Here is a 20,498-nt window from a genome sequence, read left to right on the forward strand (position 1 = left end):
CTGTGGACCCTTGCAGATATGTGGCAGTAACTTGTTTTTCCTCCAGACTTCAGCTTTCCTGTCTCTGGGATGTGTCATGCTGCTTCACTGATTGATTGCAAGCTTATAAATCTGGGAGGCTTTGTGTTGTAGCCTGTGGACCTGTAGGAGTCCATGGTCTGTGGCAGGAGTCAGTGGGAGCAGAGCTGTTGGCAGCAGAGGAAACCCACCATACCAGAGTCTGATTCTTGGCAGGAAAATTAGCAGGGTCCACAAGCTGAAAAAGATGGGAAAACCCTGCCTATGGGTATTCACAGCTGGGTTTGGATGGCTTCCCCAAAGGGTCATGAGAGAGATTCTCCTTGTTCTTCTTCTCTTCTCACAGCATCTTGCTTTGGCCTTAAAAGTACCAGCCAGGACAAGGGTGACACAGAACATTTCAGTCTGTGCTGAAATGCCAGGCAGCAATCTCCCTGTTGCTCCTCCATTTCACTCTCCCTGTTTGTTGCTGAACCTCTTGTGGCAAGTTCTTTAGGCAGATGATGAGCTGAGAGTGTCTGCCCTGTGCTCAGGTTCTCTAAAGCACTGGGCTTTCCCTCCTCTGTCTGAAGTGCTCTTGTTTCATCCTGGGATGCAGGTGGGAGAGCCAGCCTGGGTCCTGGCTCTGCCACAGCCTTGAGCGAGTGGTTTTGTAACTCTCTTGGTCTCTGGTTCCTCATGCCATGATGTAGGACTCTCCTTGGGAGAGCCTCATGAGGCCTGAGAGCCTCAGTGCAGCAACCTCAAGCTGTTCTCTGATCTCTCCTGGAAGCAGAGACCTTGCAGGCACCTTTGCCAAGGACTCAGTAAATGCAATAGAGTTAGATTATTTCACCTAGTTGCTAATCAGCTGACCAGAAAGTGCTAATCCCACATAGGGGTGAGTTGAGGTCAAGTGGACCTGAGCCATGGCCTCCACTGCTGCTTTGGGTCCCTAGAGATATCTCCTGGGAGGTTTCATGCAGCATCTGAGCACGCCGAGGGTGATGCACAGATGCTGAGGCACAAGGGTCAGCAGGTCACCTGCTCTTCAGCGTGGGCAGAAGCAAGGCCACAGGCCACTGCCATGCTGGTGCAAGTTCTTCTCTGGTGCATCTCCTATGGGATGATGGCATCTCAGCCTGGGAACAGCAGTTCTCCTCCCATCCTGCTGTCAGAGGGACGTGGCAGCTGTCGGGATAGGTGAGTACAGTTTCCCGTCCTACCTTTGGGGTTCTCCCTATGGAAAGTATCTAGACAAAGAATTCCACCAGCTCACTTTCCCTGTCTTGAGGAGGGTTGAAAAGTCTCTGTGCTTTTCTGCAGCTGCCAAGCACTCCTCACTTTCTGCTATTTCAATTAAACACATGGCAGGATGGGTAGGATGAAGGGGAGGGGTGCAAGAATATTCTCCTGGCGTGTTTCCTTATGCCAACACATTAGGTCACATCTCCAGAGTGAGAAATATGATTTAAAGATTTAGAGAAGGAGGTCAGGCAATGAATCAGTGATTGTGGAGCTGAAATAGCAGGCGTGCTCTGTGGTTGTCTGTGCCAGGTAAGCTTGCTGGAGGTCAGCTGGGGATATTGATCCCAGCAGATTCAGGAGACAGACATCCTGCTAGGAACTATCATTGCTTAGAGATACCAGCTCTGCTGCATCAGGAGCTCAGTTGACAAACTCTGAACCAGCCCAGGAGCTGCTGTGGGTCATTTCTCTTTCCCTTGTGGTTGAACAAGCATATTTCTGAGGAAAAAATGCACTGCAACACCTTCCTCCCGAAACAAGAGCTTGGGTAATGGATTGCTGCCTCAGCTTCTGGATGGCCCAGACCTCCTTTCCTCCAAGGAAAACCTCTTGGCCCAGGAGCCTGTTTGCAGAAGAGCACTTACTTTTTGAAGAGAGTCAGTAAGGTGATTATTTCCCCTGTTGATCACTCTTCATCAAAACCTAAAGGTATTCCAAGAGCCCTCTGGTTTTGCTTAAAATACCAGTTAGGAGCAGGGCTGAGATTGCCTGTTGTGCAGCTCAGGGGACAAGTGCAGCCTAAGGTCCTGAGAGGGACAGAGAGCAACAGAGAAATGCCACCAGGAGTTCTGAAACAGCAGCCATCTCTTGACACCATTAGTTGGACAAGGGGAATTGGATGCCTGTCTGATGTTTTCCTGTTGGCTAGATCTTCAACACACCCTTTTCAAAAGGCCATGTTTGATTTGTGAGTGAAGGTGGCATTTTTTCTCCCCAGCTGTTGCCACAGCAGCCCATGTACAGCATGTTTCAGTGCAGAGGCTGGCTGGGCAAGAGGCTTTCCTCCTCGCTGAGTTGCAGAGCACTGGGAGGTCTTTTAGGAGTAGATTGGTGGTAGAGAAAGACCCCACGTGCTGTTGTGGGGAATATTTAATAGGGGATGCTCTGTCCTTTGCTGCACCCAGCATTTTCCTCCCAAGGGGACTTTAAATGTCATCTTGTAGTATAGGCCTGTGGGGACTTGTATGATGTTAAGGCCATGAGCTGTGAGACAAAGACATCTGTCTGCAGATGGACCTGGGCAAGAAACCAGTCCTGTCCTCGCTGCGCAGGTGCTAATCTTAGGGAGTGCAGCAGTGGGCCCCATAAAATGGGGAACTGGCCTTTTGGGGGAGCATGGGGAAAGAAAGAGAAGTCCCTTCTACATCCAGCAAGGCTTTCCTGTTACAGCACTCCTGCTGATTTGCTCCTGTTGGGTTTGTAGCCCTCACGTGCTGTTCAAGAGATACAGCCTTGTCTTTCAAATGCTGTGTCCTTCCAGGTGGCACTTGGCCCAGTCAAGCTGCAATAGCATCATAACCAGAGAGTACTGCAATGTCCTGGAAAGAGTCTGCTCTTGTTCAATCGCGTGTGTCTTTGGGAAGAACCAAGGATGCACCAGACCTTAGAAAGGGGGGAAAAAACATTTTGGACTGGAAATCTCTGCCTTTTTTCTTGTCTTGAAGAACTTGTGCTCCCTGATGCTTCCTTGCTCTGAAAACTGCATTGTTGTCCTCTCTTGTGGGACTTGCAGCTCATCACTGGGCCCCATGGAGGATGAGGATTGAGAGGCTGGAGCTGTGACTGACTGCAAGGTCAGCACTGCCTGTGAAATGGTCCTGAGGGTGGATTCAGTGCCCACCAGCAGCAGAGGCACTGAGGAGGGTAAGGCGGGGTTGTGCACTGGGAGCCGTGCACAGGCAGGCAGGGATCACCCAGTGATGGTGGCTTGTGTTGGGAGAAACCAACCTTTGGACCATCCTCCAGGAGAGGGTGGATTCAGCTCCATGGCTGTCCTAGGCTTTGTCCACTCTCGTGGCCTGAGGGTCTTGTAAACATGTGGGCAATGTGCCAGGGGTCCATCAGGGTTTCCGTGGCAAAATCTGACATCAAGAGGTGCTTCCAAGATGCTGTAAGATATCTGTATCTCCCCAGGCAGCTCTGGTTGCTTCCTTGTCCCCCATGCCTGGGGTAAAACGTGCTTCTGTTGTCCTCTCTTGGTCTCACATGCACTTTTTGGGCAGTCTTTCCCTCGGGAATGGACCCAAACAATGAGTTGCTGTCATGCCAAGGACAGATGCAAATTTGTCCCCACATCCTCCAGCCTGAGGCCAGCTCTTGCTGTCTTTCTACTGTTGTCCTGGAAGGACTCTGGTGTCCTAAGCATGAGGAGTCTGTGTTCAGCCTCCTGAGCCTTTTTTGTGGATTTTTTGACACTTCCATCAAATAACTCTTGTGGGAATTGCTTATGGCCTGCCCAAATGGCCTGATTGGATCTCCGCAAATAAAAGCCCATGCAGAACAAAACAGGCTCCACACAGAGGCAGGAGAGGCAGGACAGTCTCAGGAACATCATGCCTAGGGCTGCTCTACCAACAGCCAAGGTTTTCAGCACAGAAGTATGTGCAATTAGATGGTAGCACGTGTGGCATCAGCATGGGCAGCCCTGCCATGCATGCCCAGGCTGGCTGTGCATGCCTGCTGCTGTTGGGTAACTGTGTGCTAGGTCAGAGGCCCCTGGCTGTGCCCTGCTCTGTGCAGAAGCCTTGTCCTGGCTTCTCCCAGGGTCTGGAGCCAGGGCAGAGCCAAGCCCAGGCTGGTGAGTGGAGCCGTGTGTGTTTTGTCATGCTCAGAAATTGCAGCTTAAGGCTGATGTGTCCAGATGCATGAAATCTTGCATATGAGCCAGAGACCAGGCTCATGACTCCACACCCATGGTCCCCAACCTGCTTTCCTTCTTGTGATGCTACTGTTGGGCCTTTTCCCAAGCTGGGAATCCACTGCCTTCTCCTGAGCCTTTCACCCCTTCTTTCTCCATCCCTTCTCCCATTCAATATCTAAAGCCCCCACCCCTGTAACATTGAGGGGGATACAGAGCAGGCTGTGTCCCTCTCCCTGCCATGCCCAAGGGGGGATGCACTCAGCTCCCACCAGCACGGATGAGCTAGAGAGGGAATACTCAGGGTGTTTCTGTTAACCTGTAGCCAGGAGAGAGCTGCCAGGGAGGCCCTGCTGAAACCTGAAGCAGCTGTCTTCCCCAAGACTCAACACTTGGCAGGGAGGGCAGAGGGATGAGGCAGAGCAGGGAGGGATGCAGGTGCAGGGGGCAGCACTGCCAGTGGGGATGCCCAGGGAAGGGGCCCAAGGAAGGTGTGCTGGCTTACCTGTTTGTCCCTGGGGATTCATCTCCATGTCCTCCTTGTCAGAGATCATGTGGGGAGCTGAGAGGAGGCTGGAGTCATTGCTGTCCCTTCTGTCCTTACGTGTGGCTCTTCCCTTGGTCACCCTCTGTGTGCCATGTGCTGAGCATCTCCTTCAGCCAGACCAAGCAATGGCTTCTTTTCCCTTTCGTGTTGGTCAGGAGATGGTCCGAGTGTCCCTCCCTGTTCAGCTGAGCCAGCCCAGCCAGCAGCACTGGCCCCTCCTGGACCTTTTTTCCTTTATAGTTCAGCGTTATCTCAAGGTCCCTGGCGCTGCAGCCGGTGCCGTGTTTGCCTTGCCCTGCAGCACCTGCCTGCCAGCCGGCTGCTTCCCACCCACCTCCCTCCTGCTCCCCTGTGCTGACAGGGCACTTGGGGGGGCCTGGGAGCCCTCAGGGGGGCTTGGGAGCCCTCCGGGTTGGGGGAACCCCCATGGGGCTGCAAGTCAGCCCCTGTGCTGCCAGGACAGGGAGTAGCAGGGGAAGTTGCCCGGTGTGGGGCAGTGGAAGAGAGACTTGGGAGGGCATCTGTCCCCTCAACTTTGCTTCCATGTCCCCATCAGCCTTGCTGCTGGGGTAGGACTGGGTGTTATATTGAACTGGGGAGCAGGGCACTGCCCCAGCCTGGTCTGTGCTGCGAGGACCAGTGCTGGCTGCGTGGCTGAGCCACCGTGCACTGCCCTGCCCAGGCAGCATCAGCCCCTCCAGCTGCAGGGAGTGCCAAGACTTCATCCAAAGCTGAGATGCTGTTAAAAATAGATCAGTCATGAACTAGTTTTCTCCTCCTTGGTTCCTGGCCCAAGAGCTCATTCCTCTCTCTCTGGGCTGGCTTTGAAGCGATCTGGATGCTGTGAGACACAGGCTGCATGCCAGCCTGCCATTGCAGGGAGGCTTGGAGAGCAGAGAGCTGCAGAAAAGCTATAGGTGCCATAGCTGTCCCCAAAATATTTAGTGGTTAGTTGAGTGATTCCTCCCCCTACCCCCCCCCCCCCAAAAAAAAAAAAAAAAAAAAAGCATTACTGGAAAAGGAATCTGCTAAATAAATGGGGAAATGGAGCTGGGATAGGAGGGGCTGTTTGTTCCTCCACTTGCACATGGTGATCTTGTGACTGGGCACAGGCGCCTGAGCCACCAGTGGGCCACGAAGCCATGCTCACCTCGGCCCCTCTGCTTCCTAGAAAACTCCTGCTGGGCTGCATTTCCACTCGGCCCTGCAGCCTGGAGCAATCCCTCCAGCCCCCCCACTGCCTGGCTCTGCAGGAGCTCTGGGCATCTGCTGCCGAGCCCCTGCATCCCAAGTGCTCAGAGTCCCTGGGAAAAGGCAGCCTCTCTCACTTTGGGACTGGTATTCTGGATCCCAGTTTCCTCTTCTAGCCCTTTTCCGTCCTCATCCTTCAATATCATTTTTTGGGGGTGAACACCCGAGTCCGGAGACAAATTTAAGATGCAGCTGTGAAACCTATTATCAGTGTCACTGCTATCAAATACGTGAGGTTCAGGGCTGCACGTAACCAGTGAGCAATTAAATGGCAACCCCGGTGATGAATTACAACTGAGACCTCCTGGGGCTAAATAAATACCAGCTGATAACTACCGATAAAATGAATTTCCGTGTGCTTTTTTTTTTTTAAAAAAAAAGCACCCCTGCAGTGTCTGTGCCCAGTCACGCTGCTGAACGTCTCCTGGGGGAAGACACATTAACTGTGGCATTTCTCCCCCCCCCCGTTCCCCCCCCTCCCCCAAGCACCTTGGTTTCCAACAAAAACTGGGATAAAAGTAAACCAAATGAATCTGTGTCCCTGCAGGAGCGAGGCAAGGGAAGAGCAGGGCACAGGGGTGGGCAGGGAGGGAGACAGGTGAGAAGGTGAGGTTTTGTGTAACTGGTCTAAATATCTTTCCTCCCTCAAAACCTGTGAAGAAACCTGTTGGGGTGCAGAGCACACCTTGGAAAAGCCATCAGGATGGGGAGAGCTGCAAAGCAGTGGGGTCCCCTGGGGGGATCCAAAGGAGAGCAGGAGGCTGGCAGAGCTTCACCCAGCTCCCTGCCTGGGGGGAGTGGGTGCAAGCCCAGGCACCCTTACACCCTGTGCCCACGGAGGCTTCTGCTTTCCCAAGGTCGTCTGGAAGAAGGCAGATAAAACATTTCTGGAGCTTCTTGGGAAAATGGCCTTTGAGAGACTCCTGAACAGGTTTTGTCTATGCTGGTGTTTCGTTTGGGGGTTTCTCTCCCCAGCATGTTGCCGTTTGGAGAGTGTCAGGGGGGCTGGTGCTCTGTGTCCCCACTTTCCCACTCTCCTGCTGGCTGTGGGGAGCAGCTGTGCAGCCAGTGAAGAAGGATTTGGCTGAACATCCCATCCGCCTGGTTTGCAAGTGAAAATAAGGCTTGTCTGATGGCCAGCTCCACCCGGAGCAGAAAATCAGACCCCTTGGCAGATGGTTGCTACTGTAATGAAATTTAGCTGTGCTGAGACTGCCAGTCCTCAAATGGGAAAAGTCCCACGTGGGTTCAGAGACATTCGGGGATGGATCTGTCACAACTGCTGCTGCTCTGGGATTTTGGCACTGCCTGGGGACACCCACGGCTCAGCCCACCCTCAGTACTGATTGCAATGTTGTCTTCTCCCTGCAGCGAGTGCCCCCAGCCCCGGAGCTGTGTGGTCTCACAGAGCCATGATGAAGCTTCTCCCTCTTGTCCCGCTCCTCCTGTTTCTCCTGACGACCCTGGAAGCCAGACCAAAACCTACAGGTGAGCCCCTGAATTGCCTGCAGGAGAGGGAAGTGAGCCTGTCTGGGTGGTGAAGCCCTCAGAAGATGGTTTGCTGCTTGAGGTGGGGGGACCTGGTGCTTCTTCTTCAGGGTCGTCCCCAGGAGGATGGGGGAACCCCCTCAGGCATGGGACCTGAACTTCCCAGCACTGCCCAGGGGAGTGAGAACCTGAGCCTGGCCCCAGCACGGTGGGTCTGGTGCCACTTGTTCTGGGCACACCCTCAGCTCAGGGCTTGTCTCCCTCCTGCCTGCAGGCTCTGACCTTGGCAGGAGGCACAGACGTGAGGGGAACCCCCTTCCCACATGGGTCTCCTCATGGAGGGGGGACAAAGCAAACCCAGGGGCACCAGCCTCCTTCCTCCCCACACAGAGGGAGAGAAATCAAATCCAGTTTAAAAACAGTGAAGGCACTGAAGAGAGAAAGGAGCTGGGGGTGTCTCAGAGACCTTCGGAGCAGCTGAGATGACAGCCTGGGTCTGGGCATCATCCCATGAGGGCTCAAAAGTGTTTGCTTAGCATTAGGGCCAAATTCTCCCAGGCTTGGGGACATGCAAAGCCAAGCAAAATATGTTCCTTGGCATTTCACTTGCTAAACACTCTCCTGGTTTGCACTGGAAGTAGCACCCATATGGCCAAGAGAGGCTCTTTGGCTTGATCCCCACCATGTGCATGCCCTTAGCTGTGCTTTTCACTGTCTCATTTTCTGTCCTTAAAAAAAAAAAAACAACCCCAAAACACGACCAAACAAGTTTTAGGCAGAAACAGGCAAGATGCAGTAAAATCCAGGGGAGGCTGGAGCTGTGGGGGGAGCAGAAGAACTGCCCAAAGCAGTCTTGCTGTGGGTGCAGAGGTCTGGAGCAGGAGCTGCAGCTCGCAGGGGACAGCACGGGGCACTGGGCTGGTCTACACCTTAATGCTCTGATTTGCTGCAGAGATGAAGTCGCCACAGGCTAAACCTGTGCCTAAACATTGCCAGGGCAGATGTATTTCTGCAGCCCCTGGGGCTGTTGGATAAATGCAGGAAGCAGGAACTGAGGTCTGGCTGCGGGGACAGCGTCAGGAGGGGACACTGCCATTTCCCTGTAGCCCCGTGGCCAGGACGTGTCTCCCCAGCCTGTCATCCCTGCTCCTCTGCCAGCACCCTCCGTGAGTTTATTTGGCAGTGGGAAGGCGGGGACTGCCCGGACCTGCCCTCTCCGTTCCCCACTCGAACACCCCTCAAGCCGCCCGACAGGGATGTCCCCGCTCCCCGCCCTGCTCCCCACAGCCCGCTGTGAGGCTGAACCATCTCCTCGTCCCCTTCCAGCCCTGAAGTGCAGGACGGGCCCCCTGGACATCGTCTTCGTGATCGACAGCTCCCGCAGCGTGCGGCCCTTCGAGTTCGAGACCATGCGGCGCTTCATGGTGGACATCATCGGCAACCTGGACGTGGGCCCCAACGCCACGCGGGTGGGAGTCATCCAGTACTCCAGCCAGGTGCAGAACGTCTTCTCCCTCAAGACTTTCTTCACGCGGGCGGACATGGAGAAGGCCATCAACAGCATCGTCCCGCTGGCCCAGGGCACCATGACAGGCCTGGCCATCCAGTACGCCATGAACGTGGCCTTCACCACGCAGGAGGGCGCGAGGCCGCTGCACAAGAAGATCCCCCGCGTGGCCGTCATCGTGACGGACGGACGGCCCCAGGACCGTGTCACCGAGGTGGCCACCCAGGCCCGGAACGCTGGCATTGAGATCTACGCCGTGGGCATCCAGAGGGCGGACATGAACTCGCTGCGGGCCATGGCCTCGCCGCCGCTGGAGGAGCACGTCTTCCTGGTGGAATCCTTCGAGCTCATCCAGCAGTTCGGGAAGCAGTTCCAGGACAAGCTCTGCGGTGGGTGAGAGACCCGGGGGCGGTGGTTGGTGGCCACGGTGCCTGCTCCTCTCCTGGGCTAGAAGAAAGACCTTCAGAGGGGTGTTTGGGGCGGCTGGCTTTGCTAGGAGCAGCGAGGACAAGGAAGCAACCTCCCCAGGAGGATGCCAGGACAGGTGGCTGTTGCTCTTGCTCCCCTTTGCTCTGCTGGGGTGAGATAAGGCAAGCTTTGAAAGCATTGCAAGCGAGCACTTACCTTCACCCATGCCCTGCAGCATTTCTCCAAGCCAAGACTTTGTAGCAGCAGTGAAGGGAGGACTAAAGAGCAGAAAATGCAGAGCTGGTTTCCCTGGGTATGACAGGGACAGGTGACACATCCCAGAGCCCCTTAAACACTTCAACGGGACTCCGGCAGGGTCTCCTCCTCTGCAGACATGTGCATGGCATCTGCTGTGCCCACATTTGTCCTTTATAAATCCCTGGCCACTTGGTGCTCCTCTGGAATGTCTGGACGGTCTTGGCTGGAGCCGGGAAGCTGGTTCACACCATGGCCATGTGTGAGCTTGCAGACTGGGGCCTGTCTGTCCCTTCCTGTGCTGGTGGGTTTTGCCAGAGACCTGGCATTGCAGTGGGCTGTCAAGACCTTGCTCATGTGCTTTAGCATCTGCGGAAGGGCAGAGCACAAGAGCCAGCCTCGTCCAGGCAGTGTTCCCCAGCCTGGGGCACGTCCTTGCAGGGCTCCATCAGTGCTGTGGTGTGTCCCTGCTTACTGGGGGCTTTTTCCAGCCAGCTCTGTGGGCTCCTGGCTGCACTGACACGCAGACATGGCTCCTTCATCATGGAGCTCAAGCTTTCTCTTACTCAGCTCAAGCTATTAACAGCATCAATTAATACTGAGCATTGATTTAGTGCTTGGGTAGATCTGACAGCTGAGGCTGTTCAGAAACCTGCCCCGTGCAGCGTTTGTGTCTGAGCAGGGAACCGGTGGGTGAGCGCTGGGGCTGGAAGGGCTGGGGCCATGCGGGTTGTCCCAGTGGCTCTGGCTGTGGGGACAGGGCGTGTGCTAGAGCTGGGGTCCCTGTGCAGCCAGTGTGCTGCTCCCTGGGCTGCTCTGATGCCTTTTCTGTCTTGCAGGGGTGGACATGTGTGTGGAGCAGGAGCATGGCTGCCAGCACAGCTGCGTCACCACTGCCAGCTCCTTCTACTGTGAATGCAACCCGGGCTACAGGCTCAACGTGGACAGAAGGACCTGTTCCCGTAAGAACCCTTTTTGATCCTAACTCTTGTAGTTACAGGTGTCATGGAGAGAAGCTGAAATGCAGCAGAGGACCCAGTGAGGCCAGCAGCATCCTGGGTGCTCCATTCACTGGGTCTGCTGCCTCCTGGGTCTCTAGTGGCTGTGAATGGGGCCAGGATTGCTAAATCCTGATCACCTCTCTGGGATGGGAAAGTTGGGACTCATGTGGACACTACTGGCTGCCACCCAAGGAAGTTTCAGGCAATGGGTACCAGGGCATGCACCTCCCAGTCCAAGTGCCCAGTGGTTTGGCCCTGTATGTAGAGAGCAAAGCTGTACTCGTTGCTCTGGCCGCCACCCTGGGACTTTTCCTTCGTGTCTCGTGGTGCTGGGAGCTGCTTTGAAGCCCTGGGACAGCCTCTGCTCAGCTGCCCTGAGGAGGCCAAGCCAACAGGGTGTCCTGTTGCCCCGCAGCCATCGATGCCTGCGCAGAGGGGCGGCACGGCTGCCAGCACCACTGCGTCAGCACCCGCGGGTCCTACCAGTGCCGCTGCCGCGCGGGCTACCACCTGCAGCAGGACAGGAGGAGCTGCACTCGTAAGCCTCCCTCTCCTTCTCGCTCCCTTCTGTGTTTGCTTCTCGCTCTCCCTCTCCACCTCTTGCCTTTCCCCTTCTCTCGCCAGTGATCGATCACTGCAGCTTCGGCAACCACAGCTGCCAGCACGAGTGTGTCAGTGTCCCCAGCGGGCACTACTGCCGCTGCCACCGCGGGTTCACGCTGCAGCCCGACGGCAGGTCCTGCAGGGGTATGTCCCACTCCCCTCCCTGCCCTGCCCGGTTCCCAGGGGAAGGAGGAGCTGTTCCTGGACCCCTCACCTGGAGGGGGATAACCCTGTGCCCTTGGCTTGTCTTCCAGCCACCGACCTCTGCAACGGGGTGGATCACGGCTGCGAGTTCAAGTGTGTGAGCGCAAAGGGCTCCTACCGCTGCGTGTGCCCCGAGGGCCAGCAGCTCCAGGCTGATGGCAAGGCATGCAGCAGTGAGTACCACCTCACAGCACCCTCCTTGGCTGGGCTCTGCTGAAACTGGGCTGGGGGGGTCTCTGTGGGACTTTGTCTGAGCTGGGTTGGGAGAGGATGGAAAGCTGGTTGGGTGTGGGGAAGCACCCTGGCTGCTTGGAGATGGATGTGGGCTCGTGTCCATACAGACTTGGTCCAGAAGATGTAACAGGAGCTTTGAGGAGAGGCTGAGAAAAAGGGAAACCTAGGAGGGACTTCCAGGGGATACTGGGGTGGCAGTGGAGGTTTTTGGGCTGAGCCTCCTATGCATGCTTTGCTCTGCTTCCTGGCATCACCCTGGCTGCAGGTCCAGGGTGTCCACATGGTGCCCCAGCCCTTGTCATCTTCACCCTGATGGTGCCCATGGCCAGGCTGGTCCCTTCTCACCTTCCTGCTGTGCCCACAGGGTGTGGGACTGGGCACGTTGACCTGGTGATGGTGATCGATGGCTCCAAGAGCGTGAGGCCCCAGAACTTTGAGCTGGTGAAGCAGTTTGTGAACCGCATTGTGGACCTGCTGGAGGTGTCCCCCCATGGCACCCGGGTGGGGCTGGTGCAGTACTCCAGCCGCGTCCGCACCGAGTTCCCCCTCAACAAGTACCACAGCGCCGATGAGATCAAGAAGGCAGTGATGGAGATGGAGTACATGGAGAAAGGCACCATGACAGGCCTTGCCCTCAAGCACATGGTGGAGCACAGCTTCTCCGAGCTGGAAGGTGCCAGGCCTCTCTCCCACAACGTGCCCAGAATTGGGCTCGTCTTTACAGACGGACGCTCCCAGGATGACATCTCTGAATGGGCCAGGAGAGCAAAGGAGTCAGGTGTGGAGGGCTGGGGAGCCCCAAATTGCAGTGCTTTGGGCATCTGGGGAGGGTTCCTCGGGGAGGCTGGCTCTGGGGCAGCCTGCAGCACCCAGCCTTAGATGCTGCATCACCTGGGGCCGCAAGGGCAGACGTGCCTCTGCCATTATCACAGGGTGCCCTGAGCAGTGGCCTTCTGCAGCAGCCTGCACCCGTGCCGGTGGTCCCGTGCTCCTGCCTGTCCTTCCCAAATTTCTGCCGTGTATTTGGGAAGCCCAGGGAAAATCCTGCCTCCTCAGCTTTGCTCCTTGGGGCTGCTTGGTGCGGGGTGGCCGGCACAGTGCTCAGGACCTGTCCTTGCCACGCAGGGATCGTCATGTTTGCCGTGGGTGTCGGGAAGGCGGTGGAAGAGGAGCTGAGAGCCATCGCCTCCGAGCCTGTGGAGCAGCACTTCTCCTACTCAGCAGACTTCACCACCATGACTCACCTCGTGGAGAACTTCAAGCTGAACATCTGCCCAGGTGGGTGCCCTAAGCCCACACTGTGCTAAGGGCTCAGGCCCAAGCTGGAGGGAGCCCTTCTCTACCCACAGGGGTGGTTTGGGTGTCTGCCACCCTGCACCCAGAGTCAGGCTGGGCTGGTGTGAGCTTAGTGTGTTTCTGGATCTCATCAGGGTGTGGTGGGTCTAGAGGTGGGGCTCAGGGAGGCGTTTAGAAGAGGAGGAGGTGGAGCTAGGGGGGTTAATATAAAAGGGATGGAGCATGAGCACCCACTCTGATGCACAGGCAGAATCAGGGGTCTCACTCTGCTTTGAGGGATGCTGCTCCAGCTCCGAGGGTGGTCCATCTCCTCATCCAGACCTGCACTTCTGTTGGTGCAGGTGGAGGAGGACCAGGCTGGCTTCTGTGGGGTTCTCCCTGCCCTGGCACTCCTCAGTGCTCTTGGAACCCCCAGGGGCTCCTGTGGGGCTGCAGACGTGGGGTCAGCATCCCCTCCCTGCCAGCCAGGCTTGAAGGTGGACCTCTGCACTGGCTGTCCTGAGGATGCTGTGACCACATGCAGCTGGGCAGGATGGAATGGTTGGCAGTGAGCTCCCTGGGTTTGCAGGGACTCAGCCTGGCAAAAAAAGCAGCAAGGCTGGAAAAAGAGGGGGAAAAGGGAGAGCTGTGAGGCTCAGGTCCAGCCCTGGCAGGTGGCTGTAGGGACAAGGGACTCATGGTGTGTGGGAGCAGAGGAGAGCTGGACACCCTGTGGCTCTGACTGCACCCAACCCCTCTTGGTCACAGAGGAGGGCAAAGGGAAGACAGAGATTCGCAGCCCGTGTGAGTGTGAGGCCCTGGTGCAGTTCCAGACAAACACCGTGGCCATCCTGCAGAGCCTGACTGAGAAAAATATCCTTTGGGGTGATGCCTGGGCTTGTGGGGTACAAGGACAGCCTGGGAACAGATCCCACACAGGGAATGGAGGGATGGGGAAACGGGATTGGGGAAAATTTTAAGCTCCTTCAAAGAGAAAAAGCAGCAGACCATCTGGCTCAGGTTTTTCCTTAGCACATTCACTTGCTCAGATGACAGCCAGACTGGAAGACCTGGAGAAGCAGATTGCCAACAAGAAGTGATCCCTGCAGGGGGCTGCAGAGCTCAGATGGGGCCTGGGGATGGGCAGTAGCTACGTGGCATTGTTATTGCTAGGTTATTGTAAAGCATCAGTGTTTGTTCTTGTATCGCAAAATCCCCAGGGGGATGTGGAGTGTATTTAAAAAAACAAAAATCCTAAAAAAAAAACCCAAACAAAACCACAAACCCCAAAAGAACTTGAGCAAAACCCCCTGCTGTGAAGCCAGGGGGTTCAGCTGTCACTGTTGCCTCGTTCCCCTGAACTGGCAGGTCTGAGATGAGGTGGAGTGTGTGTGGGCAGGCTTTGGATGAGATGTGACCCTCAGCCTTTTCCCAAAGCAGCTGGGATGAGCCAGCCCTGCACAGCCCCCCTGGCCCCCAGCAAGCTGCTTTGCAAGAGGAAAAAAGCCTACAGTAAAAAAAAAACCTACAGTGATCACACCCCAAGAGCTTCTGCTTGCTCAGCACCTGCTGCCAAGTGGTGGGGCAGGGACACCCAGGCACAATGGGGATGTGTGCCATCCAGCCAGGGTGTGCATCCCCGGGAGAGGGGACTGCAGGAATCAGCAGAGCCCCTTGCCCCTGTTTTGGCAGAATTGTTTGGGAATTGGTCATTAGCTCATTTGTTTTTTGTTGTGTTGTTTTTTTTTTTATCACATAGCAAAATAGCAATAATTCTTTATATAAATATCTATGTGTGTGTATATATATATTTCATGTTGAGAGCAGGGTAGTGCTATTTTTAAACACTTCTTTTATATATGGAAATTTCTATCCTGATAATAAACACCCTGAAGATTTGTATGACACATCCCTCTCCTTTTGGCTGGGGTGCAGGGCTGTGGAGGCATCTCTGCGTCAGAACAGGGGCCTCTGGCTTTTGCAAAGACCCCGTGTCCTCAGGCTCTAAAAATCCTTTGGGAAAACCCTTGCCCTGTGGGCACCCCCGGGCACTGCCAACCCACCCTCAGCTGGAGGGAGCCAGTGTGACATGGGCACTGTGTCACCATCCTGTGTTTGCTTTGTGTGCTTGCTGGAGCACAGGGAGCTTAGCACCTGCTTTATGGGGGCGTAAACGTGCCAGGTCAATGGTGCAGGGTCACTTACACCCACGGGGGATGTGGTTGTGGTGCTGGGACTCATATGCTGGGGGCAGAAGAGCTGCTGAGCATCCTGGCTGGCAGCTGGGCACCTGTTTCCCCAAGGTGCATGCTGCAGAGGTGGCATCTTAATCAGCACAGGAGCCCAGCTAGGTGTAGCCCCCATGTCCCACACCCAGGGTGAAGGAGGGCACCTCTTAGTCCTGTCTCCTGCCTGCAGGCAGAGGCTGCTGGAGAGAGACAGTGAGGTGTTTTTTGAGGGGTCCTTCACCCACCTTGCTTGCTGGTCCCATAGCCAGGAGGTGAGAGCAAAGTGGGGCTGAGAGGAGCTGTTGCTTCTGAGCTAGCAATTTGTGCAGGAGGGATTTGTGTGCTCAGGGGAACAGAAGGCTGAAAGCAGGTCCTGGGTTGAGGTGTGGGGCTTGCTGGGACTTCTCCAGGGAGAGGAGCCGAGTGGTGCTCAGACATCTGCTTTACAAGGTGAAGAGTAGCTCTTTCCACCTGTAATCAAAAGCAGTGGTTCCCCAGTTGGACAAGGGGGGTTGATGGCCTGTGAGCAGGGCTCTTGTCCTGGTTGGCCTGGCCTGGGGCATCTCTAGCCTCATTCTATCTGTTTGCTGGGCTGGCAAACAAAGCACTGCTGATTAGCTCTGTGCATATCCCAGCTTGGCAGCCCCACTGCCCTCCTGCAAGCCCCACATCCCACCCATCTCACCTGCCCCACAGCCTAGCAGACAGCCCTGGGGGTGGGTTACGAAGGTGCTGATGGTCACAAGCCACATCCAAGCCAGATCCTGTTGCTACAGAGCACAGCAACCAACAAACCACAGCAATGTGCTGCAACCCCTAAACTGGGGGCTGGGACTTTGCTGCAGCTCCCTAAAAAATACAGCTTTATATACAAGTCCCTAAAAACCACAAAGTAACTGCAGGGAAAAAGAAAATTAAAAATAAAAAGGGGGGGGGGGGGGGCGGTAAAGGAAGCAACTAGCAAAGTTTGGGATTTAATAACAGGCTTGATCAGGGCAGATAATGGCACACCCCGAGGGCATGACCAGTTCTGACTTGGCCCAAAGTTATTTCAGCAAATATTAAGAGAGGCTGTAGACAAAGTGGAGCTGGGCTGGCAGAGGAAGAGGCTCGACCAGGGCTGGCATCCTGGGGGATGACAAAGCATCGGTGGGGAGGTGCGAGGGGGAGGCACCGGGTGGAGCAGCAGGTGCTGGGTTTTAGCTGAGGTGGGATTTTCGGGAAAGCATCCCCTGACCAGGCTGTGGGACCGCACAAGGGAGCGGGGCTGTGTCTGCGCGGTCCTGCAGAGCCTCATTAGTGGCTTTTCACTAGATGGCACCAGAGCCCAGTGCTAATGAGGGTGCCCTGGGCGGGGCGCACCCCATTCTCCGGGGCACCCCGGGGCGAGCGGAGCATCCTGAGCTGGGATGGGTGGATGGAGCTCAGCGTCAGGCTGAAAGCTTTGCAATTTATGGGGTGCACCCTGCTAAGGCTGGGGCATGGCCATGGGGGACAGGGACTGCTGGGCTTCCTCCTTGCCATCCCCAGGAAAAACAAACCAGGCAGCTCTGACCTGGCCAGGAAGTTGCAGCATCAGCATCTTCAGCATCTCCAGCGTCTCACAGCTCAGGCCTTGCTTTCTCAGGAGGGGGCTCACGAAGTGCTGTTCTTGGAGGAGAGTAAGAGAGAGTGGTGTGGGATGGGGACAGCCCTGCAGGACCCTGGAGCACTGGGTGCTGCACCCATGGCAGAGTGCAACACAGGGACTGCAGGTGGTCCTGTGTTATTCCATGGGAGTTGGCAATAGAAGCAGATTTTAGGCTTTTCCCCTGTGGACAAAGCACAGTCAAAAGCCATTCAGATGATTATCTTCCACCTCCGCTTCTCTGCAGCTGAATCCAAGCCTCAACTCCTTGGCATTTTGCCCTCTCTTGGAGGTGCAGCCCCAAGCAAAACCTCGGCCAGATCCTGGCACCAGCTGGGAGCACAGAACTGTCCTCTCCAATCCCAGAAGCAGCTGCATGCCAAAGGATTGCTTAAAAAATAACCCAGTGCTTGTAATTCTCATTGAAAGTGCTAAATTAGTGCACAGCCCAGAAAGTCTGTTTGGGTTGGCTAAATATGCACCCAGTTATTTAATAAATTATTTTACAAAGACCTAAATGCAGCCACAGAATCATTAGGGTAACTGAAGAATAATTAACAGATATCCAGTAAGTTAAGGGCTAGTTAATGTGGCACATTAACCTGAAAATAGAAATCTGAGTAGGAAAGAGCACAGTGAGATGCCCACCATGCTCCAGGTGAAAAGCAGGGGCTCCAGGGGCTGGGTGATGGTGGAGGGGTCAGGGGGTGTGTGGAGCATGGAAGGGTGATGCCTGGGCTTCTGCTGCTCCTTGCCCTGCTCAGTTGCAAAATCAGGGGCTGCCCCAGTCTGTCCTTTGCATGAAAACAGGGTGTTTGGCTGCAGGGTGCCTTTCCCTCCTGGGGAATTCCCAGTACCTTTTTCGCAGCACAGCTCTGCTTTCTGCCAGCTTTAGAAATACCACAGAGAGGCTCAAGGAACCTGTTACACAAGGCAAGGGGGACATTGACCCATTGGTGAGAAATGGAGTAATTTCCCATTGCCCAAGAGTATCTAAAGAAAATAGCTTTATCCAGAGCAGGGGTATAACCTGCTTGTAAGGGAGAGGATGGAGGCCTGAAGGATAGTGAGATCTTTGTCCTCTGAGCAAAGGACTACAGCCTCTTATCCCTACAGTCATCCAGAGCCAGGGCTCAGTCACACTAGGGATGTTTGGCTGATGAGGGACCAAACTCTTGGTCTTGGTGAGACCAGCCACTTTCTTTCAGCACCAACCTGCTTCCTACACAGCCACTGCCACCCAGAGAAGACACTGAGGTCCAGGTGACTCCCACAATGCTTGGGAAAGACTCACCTTTAGCTGAGCGAAAGCTGCTTTCCCCACATGAGTTTGTGCCATCAGCAGGGCAGGAGTCCTGCCAGCTTTGGGACTGGGGCGGGTTTCCACTGGGAAAACCTCAGAGAATCATCCCTGGGAAGGCACAGGCCTCCCACACACTCGTCTGGATCATGCTGCAAGGTCTGGCTTCCATGTGGAAGTAAGGCACAGAGGGACACCCCCCTAATGAACCTCCAGAAAGGAGCACAGCAGGCTCACCACAATGGTTTCTCCTGGAGAAACCTGCCCAGCTAAAAGCAGCTCCACTGCCTCCAGCCTGCTTGGAGGGCAATGCCCTGGACCATCTCCCCTTGGCTTGTCCCTCAGCCCCAGGTGTGGCTGCAGGGAACAGTTTTGCAATGGAACAACTGGGTTTTGAACAATTGAACAATCCTGTTGATATCTTGCGCAAAAGGTTTCCTGAAAACACAACGAGGAAGCACAGGAAAAAACCGCACAAACACTGGCACGTGCCCAGCCCCTTCCCCACCCCCGTCCTCCCCAAGGGTTTAAATACCAGCTTCTCAGCTCTCCAGGCTTGCACCTCTTAGGGATACAGCAGCATGAAGTCAGTGGCCGCCCTCCTCCTGGTGGGGATGCTTCTCCTCTGGACAGAGCTGCCGACAGGTAGGAGATGTCCTAGGAGAAGGTACAAAAAACACAGGGGCTGGGAGGGAGCTGTGTTTGCACAGACCCTCCGAGATGGGGTGGGGGGGGGAGAGAAAAGAAAGGGGGGGCGTTTGCTGGGAAGCATTTCCCCAGCACCCCTCAGGTGCCCGCAGCCTGGAGCAACCAGCCCTCTCCTCTTGCAGGCAGCTCCTGGTCCTGCCCACCGGTCCGAATCACCTGCGCGATGCTCAACCCACCCAACAGGTGCTTCTCCGACCGGCAGTGCCCGCGCTTCCACAAGTGCTGCCAGTCCTTCTGTGGCAGGAGATGCTTTTCCCCCAGATCTTCCATCCCCATCCACCGAGGTAGCAGAAGAGTGGATAACAGTGACGGTGGCTCTGAGCAGGGAGCTGTGTCCCAGCCCTCCCAGGCCGGGGGGGTGCTTGATGGCCAAACATGTGGGCTGGGGTTACCCTGAGCACCTGACTCAGCCTGTTGCTTTCTCTCTCTTTCCCCAGTGTGAGCTCCTGCTCCCAGGACAGACCAAGGGCCTTCTCAGCATCCCTGTGACCCCCTGCCACCAGCCCACAGCTCTGCCAAGGCTTGCCCTTCCTGATGCCAGCTCCAAGGGGGATGGGGAAGGCTACCAGCCCACACCCCAAGACCACCTCTGCTCAAGGACCACCCTGCTGAGTGCTGCCTGCTCTCTCTCTCCCACCACTTCCCCTCTGCTGTTTTAAAAAAATAAAAGAGCTTGTCCCAGGGATGCTTGTGGTGTGCAGCTCCTTTCCCCACCTCCTCCAGGCCTATCCTGGCACAGAATTTCTGCCCAGGGAGGAGGATGCAATCAGCCTGTGTGCAGAGCCAGAGGGTGGCCAGGGGCTACAAATCCATCCAGAAGTGTACAAACCCAGGAGGAAGAGGGTGATGGGAAGGGGCTGGAGTGAAACATGAGGGGATGCTTTAGGGGACTCTCCTGGCAGGCTGTGAGGGGCCCTGGAGAGAAGCATGTCCCCCGAGGCACACCCCAAGCCAGGCAGGGCTAGGAAAGGGGACCAACCCTGCCTACCCAGGGAGATGGGGAGCAGAAGAAGGAGGTCACATTGACCCAAACCCCAAGTGTGCTGAGCCCTTCACTGAACCTGAGCTGGTGGGGAAAATCCAGCTAAAGAAAATTGCCTGGGAAAAGCCTGAGCTAGGGCATAAAAACACAGGTCTAAGGGGTTCTTGTAACTTTTGCACAGCTGACTGCCAGGGTAAAGAAAAACAGGGAAATGCTGAGAAAACTCAGCAGGAGGAAGTATGTGCAGCCTGAGGGACCTGCCTGGTGCCAGAGCAGAGCCAGGCATTGCCAGCACACACATCAGGGACAGAGCACCCCCCAGCCTGCACTGCTGCCCAGCAAACACTGCCCACCAGCCCCATGGCTGACGTCAGACTTGCACATCCCATCACCACTTCCTCAACCACCAGACTCAACCCAGCCCAGCCTGGCAGAGGAGCCAGGCCTGTCTGCATATGCGAGAGAAAAGAGAGAGGAAAATGAGCGAGTGCTGGATGACAGGGGGGGAAGGAGCCATGAGGCACTTTGCCTCCATCTCCTTCGACCTGCAGGCACAGCCCACAAGCAGCCCAGCTCCCAGCCTCTTGCACTTCCCTGCTGGAGGAGCATCCTGCAGGCACTGCCTGGTGCAGGAGCTGCTGCTGCCGAAGGGCTGAGCTCCTGACCCCCACTGCCAGGTGATCTGGAGAGCAGCATGAGCTGGCCAGGTATTTAAAAT

At 55.7% G+C, this 20,498-nt stretch overlaps 3 protein-coding genes across 4 annotated transcripts in view; 2 read left to right on the forward strand and 1 right to left on the reverse strand.

Moving 5' to 3' along the window:
• RBPJL (recombination signal binding protein for immunoglobulin kappa J region like) overlaps nucleotides 1-9,132 on the reverse strand; it is a 24,216-nt gene extending 15,084 nt beyond the window's left edge. Inside the window, exons 1-2 of the mRNA XM_051633404.1 lie at nucleotides 8,734-9,132; nucleotides 7,367-7,423 (exon numbers count right to left, since the gene is read on the reverse strand). Of these exons, the coding sequence (XP_051489364.1) occupies nucleotides 7,367-7,423; nucleotides 8,734-9,132 (456 nt within the window). The remainder of the gene's footprint in view (nucleotides 1-7,366; nucleotides 7,424-8,733) is intronic.
• MATN4 (matrilin 4) overlaps nucleotides 1-14,757 on the forward strand; it is a 26,074-nt gene extending 11,317 nt beyond the window's left edge. Inside the window, exons 5-14 of one of the 2 annotated variants that reach the window (XM_051632975.1) lie at nucleotides 7,332-7,448; nucleotides 8,775-9,344; nucleotides 10,458-10,580; nucleotides 11,035-11,157; nucleotides 11,244-11,366; nucleotides 11,477-11,599; nucleotides 12,025-12,438; nucleotides 12,786-12,938; nucleotides 13,704-13,808; nucleotides 13,977-14,757. In XM_051632975.1, the coding sequence (XP_051488935.1) occupies nucleotides 7,332-7,448; nucleotides 8,775-9,344; nucleotides 10,458-10,580; nucleotides 11,035-11,157; nucleotides 11,244-11,366; nucleotides 11,477-11,599; nucleotides 12,025-12,438; nucleotides 12,786-12,938; nucleotides 13,704-13,808; nucleotides 13,977-14,035 (1,910 nt within the window). In that variant the 3' untranslated portion in view covers nucleotides 14,036-14,757. The remainder of the gene's footprint in view (nucleotides 1-7,331; nucleotides 7,449-8,774; nucleotides 9,345-10,457; nucleotides 10,581-11,034; nucleotides 11,158-11,243; nucleotides 11,367-11,476; nucleotides 11,600-12,024; nucleotides 12,439-12,785; nucleotides 12,939-13,703; nucleotides 13,809-13,976) is intronic. The other variant, XM_051632977.1, reaches the window with a different exon arrangement.
• A 3,906-nt stretch (nucleotides 14,758-18,663) lies between these two features.
• LOC127390941 (elafin-like) lies at nucleotides 18,664-19,481 on the forward strand. Its single transcript, XM_051633112.1, has 3 exons — nucleotides 18,664-18,735; nucleotides 18,921-19,082; nucleotides 19,236-19,481. Exons 1-3 carry the CDS (start codon nucleotides 18,672-18,674, stop codon nucleotides 19,238-19,240), a joined length of 231 nt encoding a protein of 76 aa, XP_051489072.1. The 5' UTR covers nucleotides 18,664-18,671; the 3' UTR covers nucleotides 19,241-19,481.
• The last annotated feature ends 1,017 nt before the right edge of the window (nucleotides 19,482-20,498 follow it).

Source organism: Apus apus, chromosome 15 (genome assembly GCF_020740795.1).
Source record: "Apus apus isolate bApuApu2 chromosome 15, bApuApu2.pri.cur, whole genome shotgun sequence".
Taxonomy (NCBI): domain Eukaryota; kingdom Metazoa; phylum Chordata; class Aves; order Apodiformes; family Apodidae; genus Apus; species Apus apus.

Excerpts from the sequence above, each read along its gene's own strand:
- LOC127390941 (XM_051633112.1), top strand. The coding sequence starts at position 18,672 with ATGAAGTCAGTGGCCGCCCTCCTCCTGGTGGGGATGCTTCTCCTCTGG. Across the intron at positions 18,736-18,920 it reads CTGGACAGAGCTGCCGACAG|GCAGCTCCTGGTCCTGCCCA; the intron begins GTAGGAGATGTC and ends CTCCTCTTGCAG.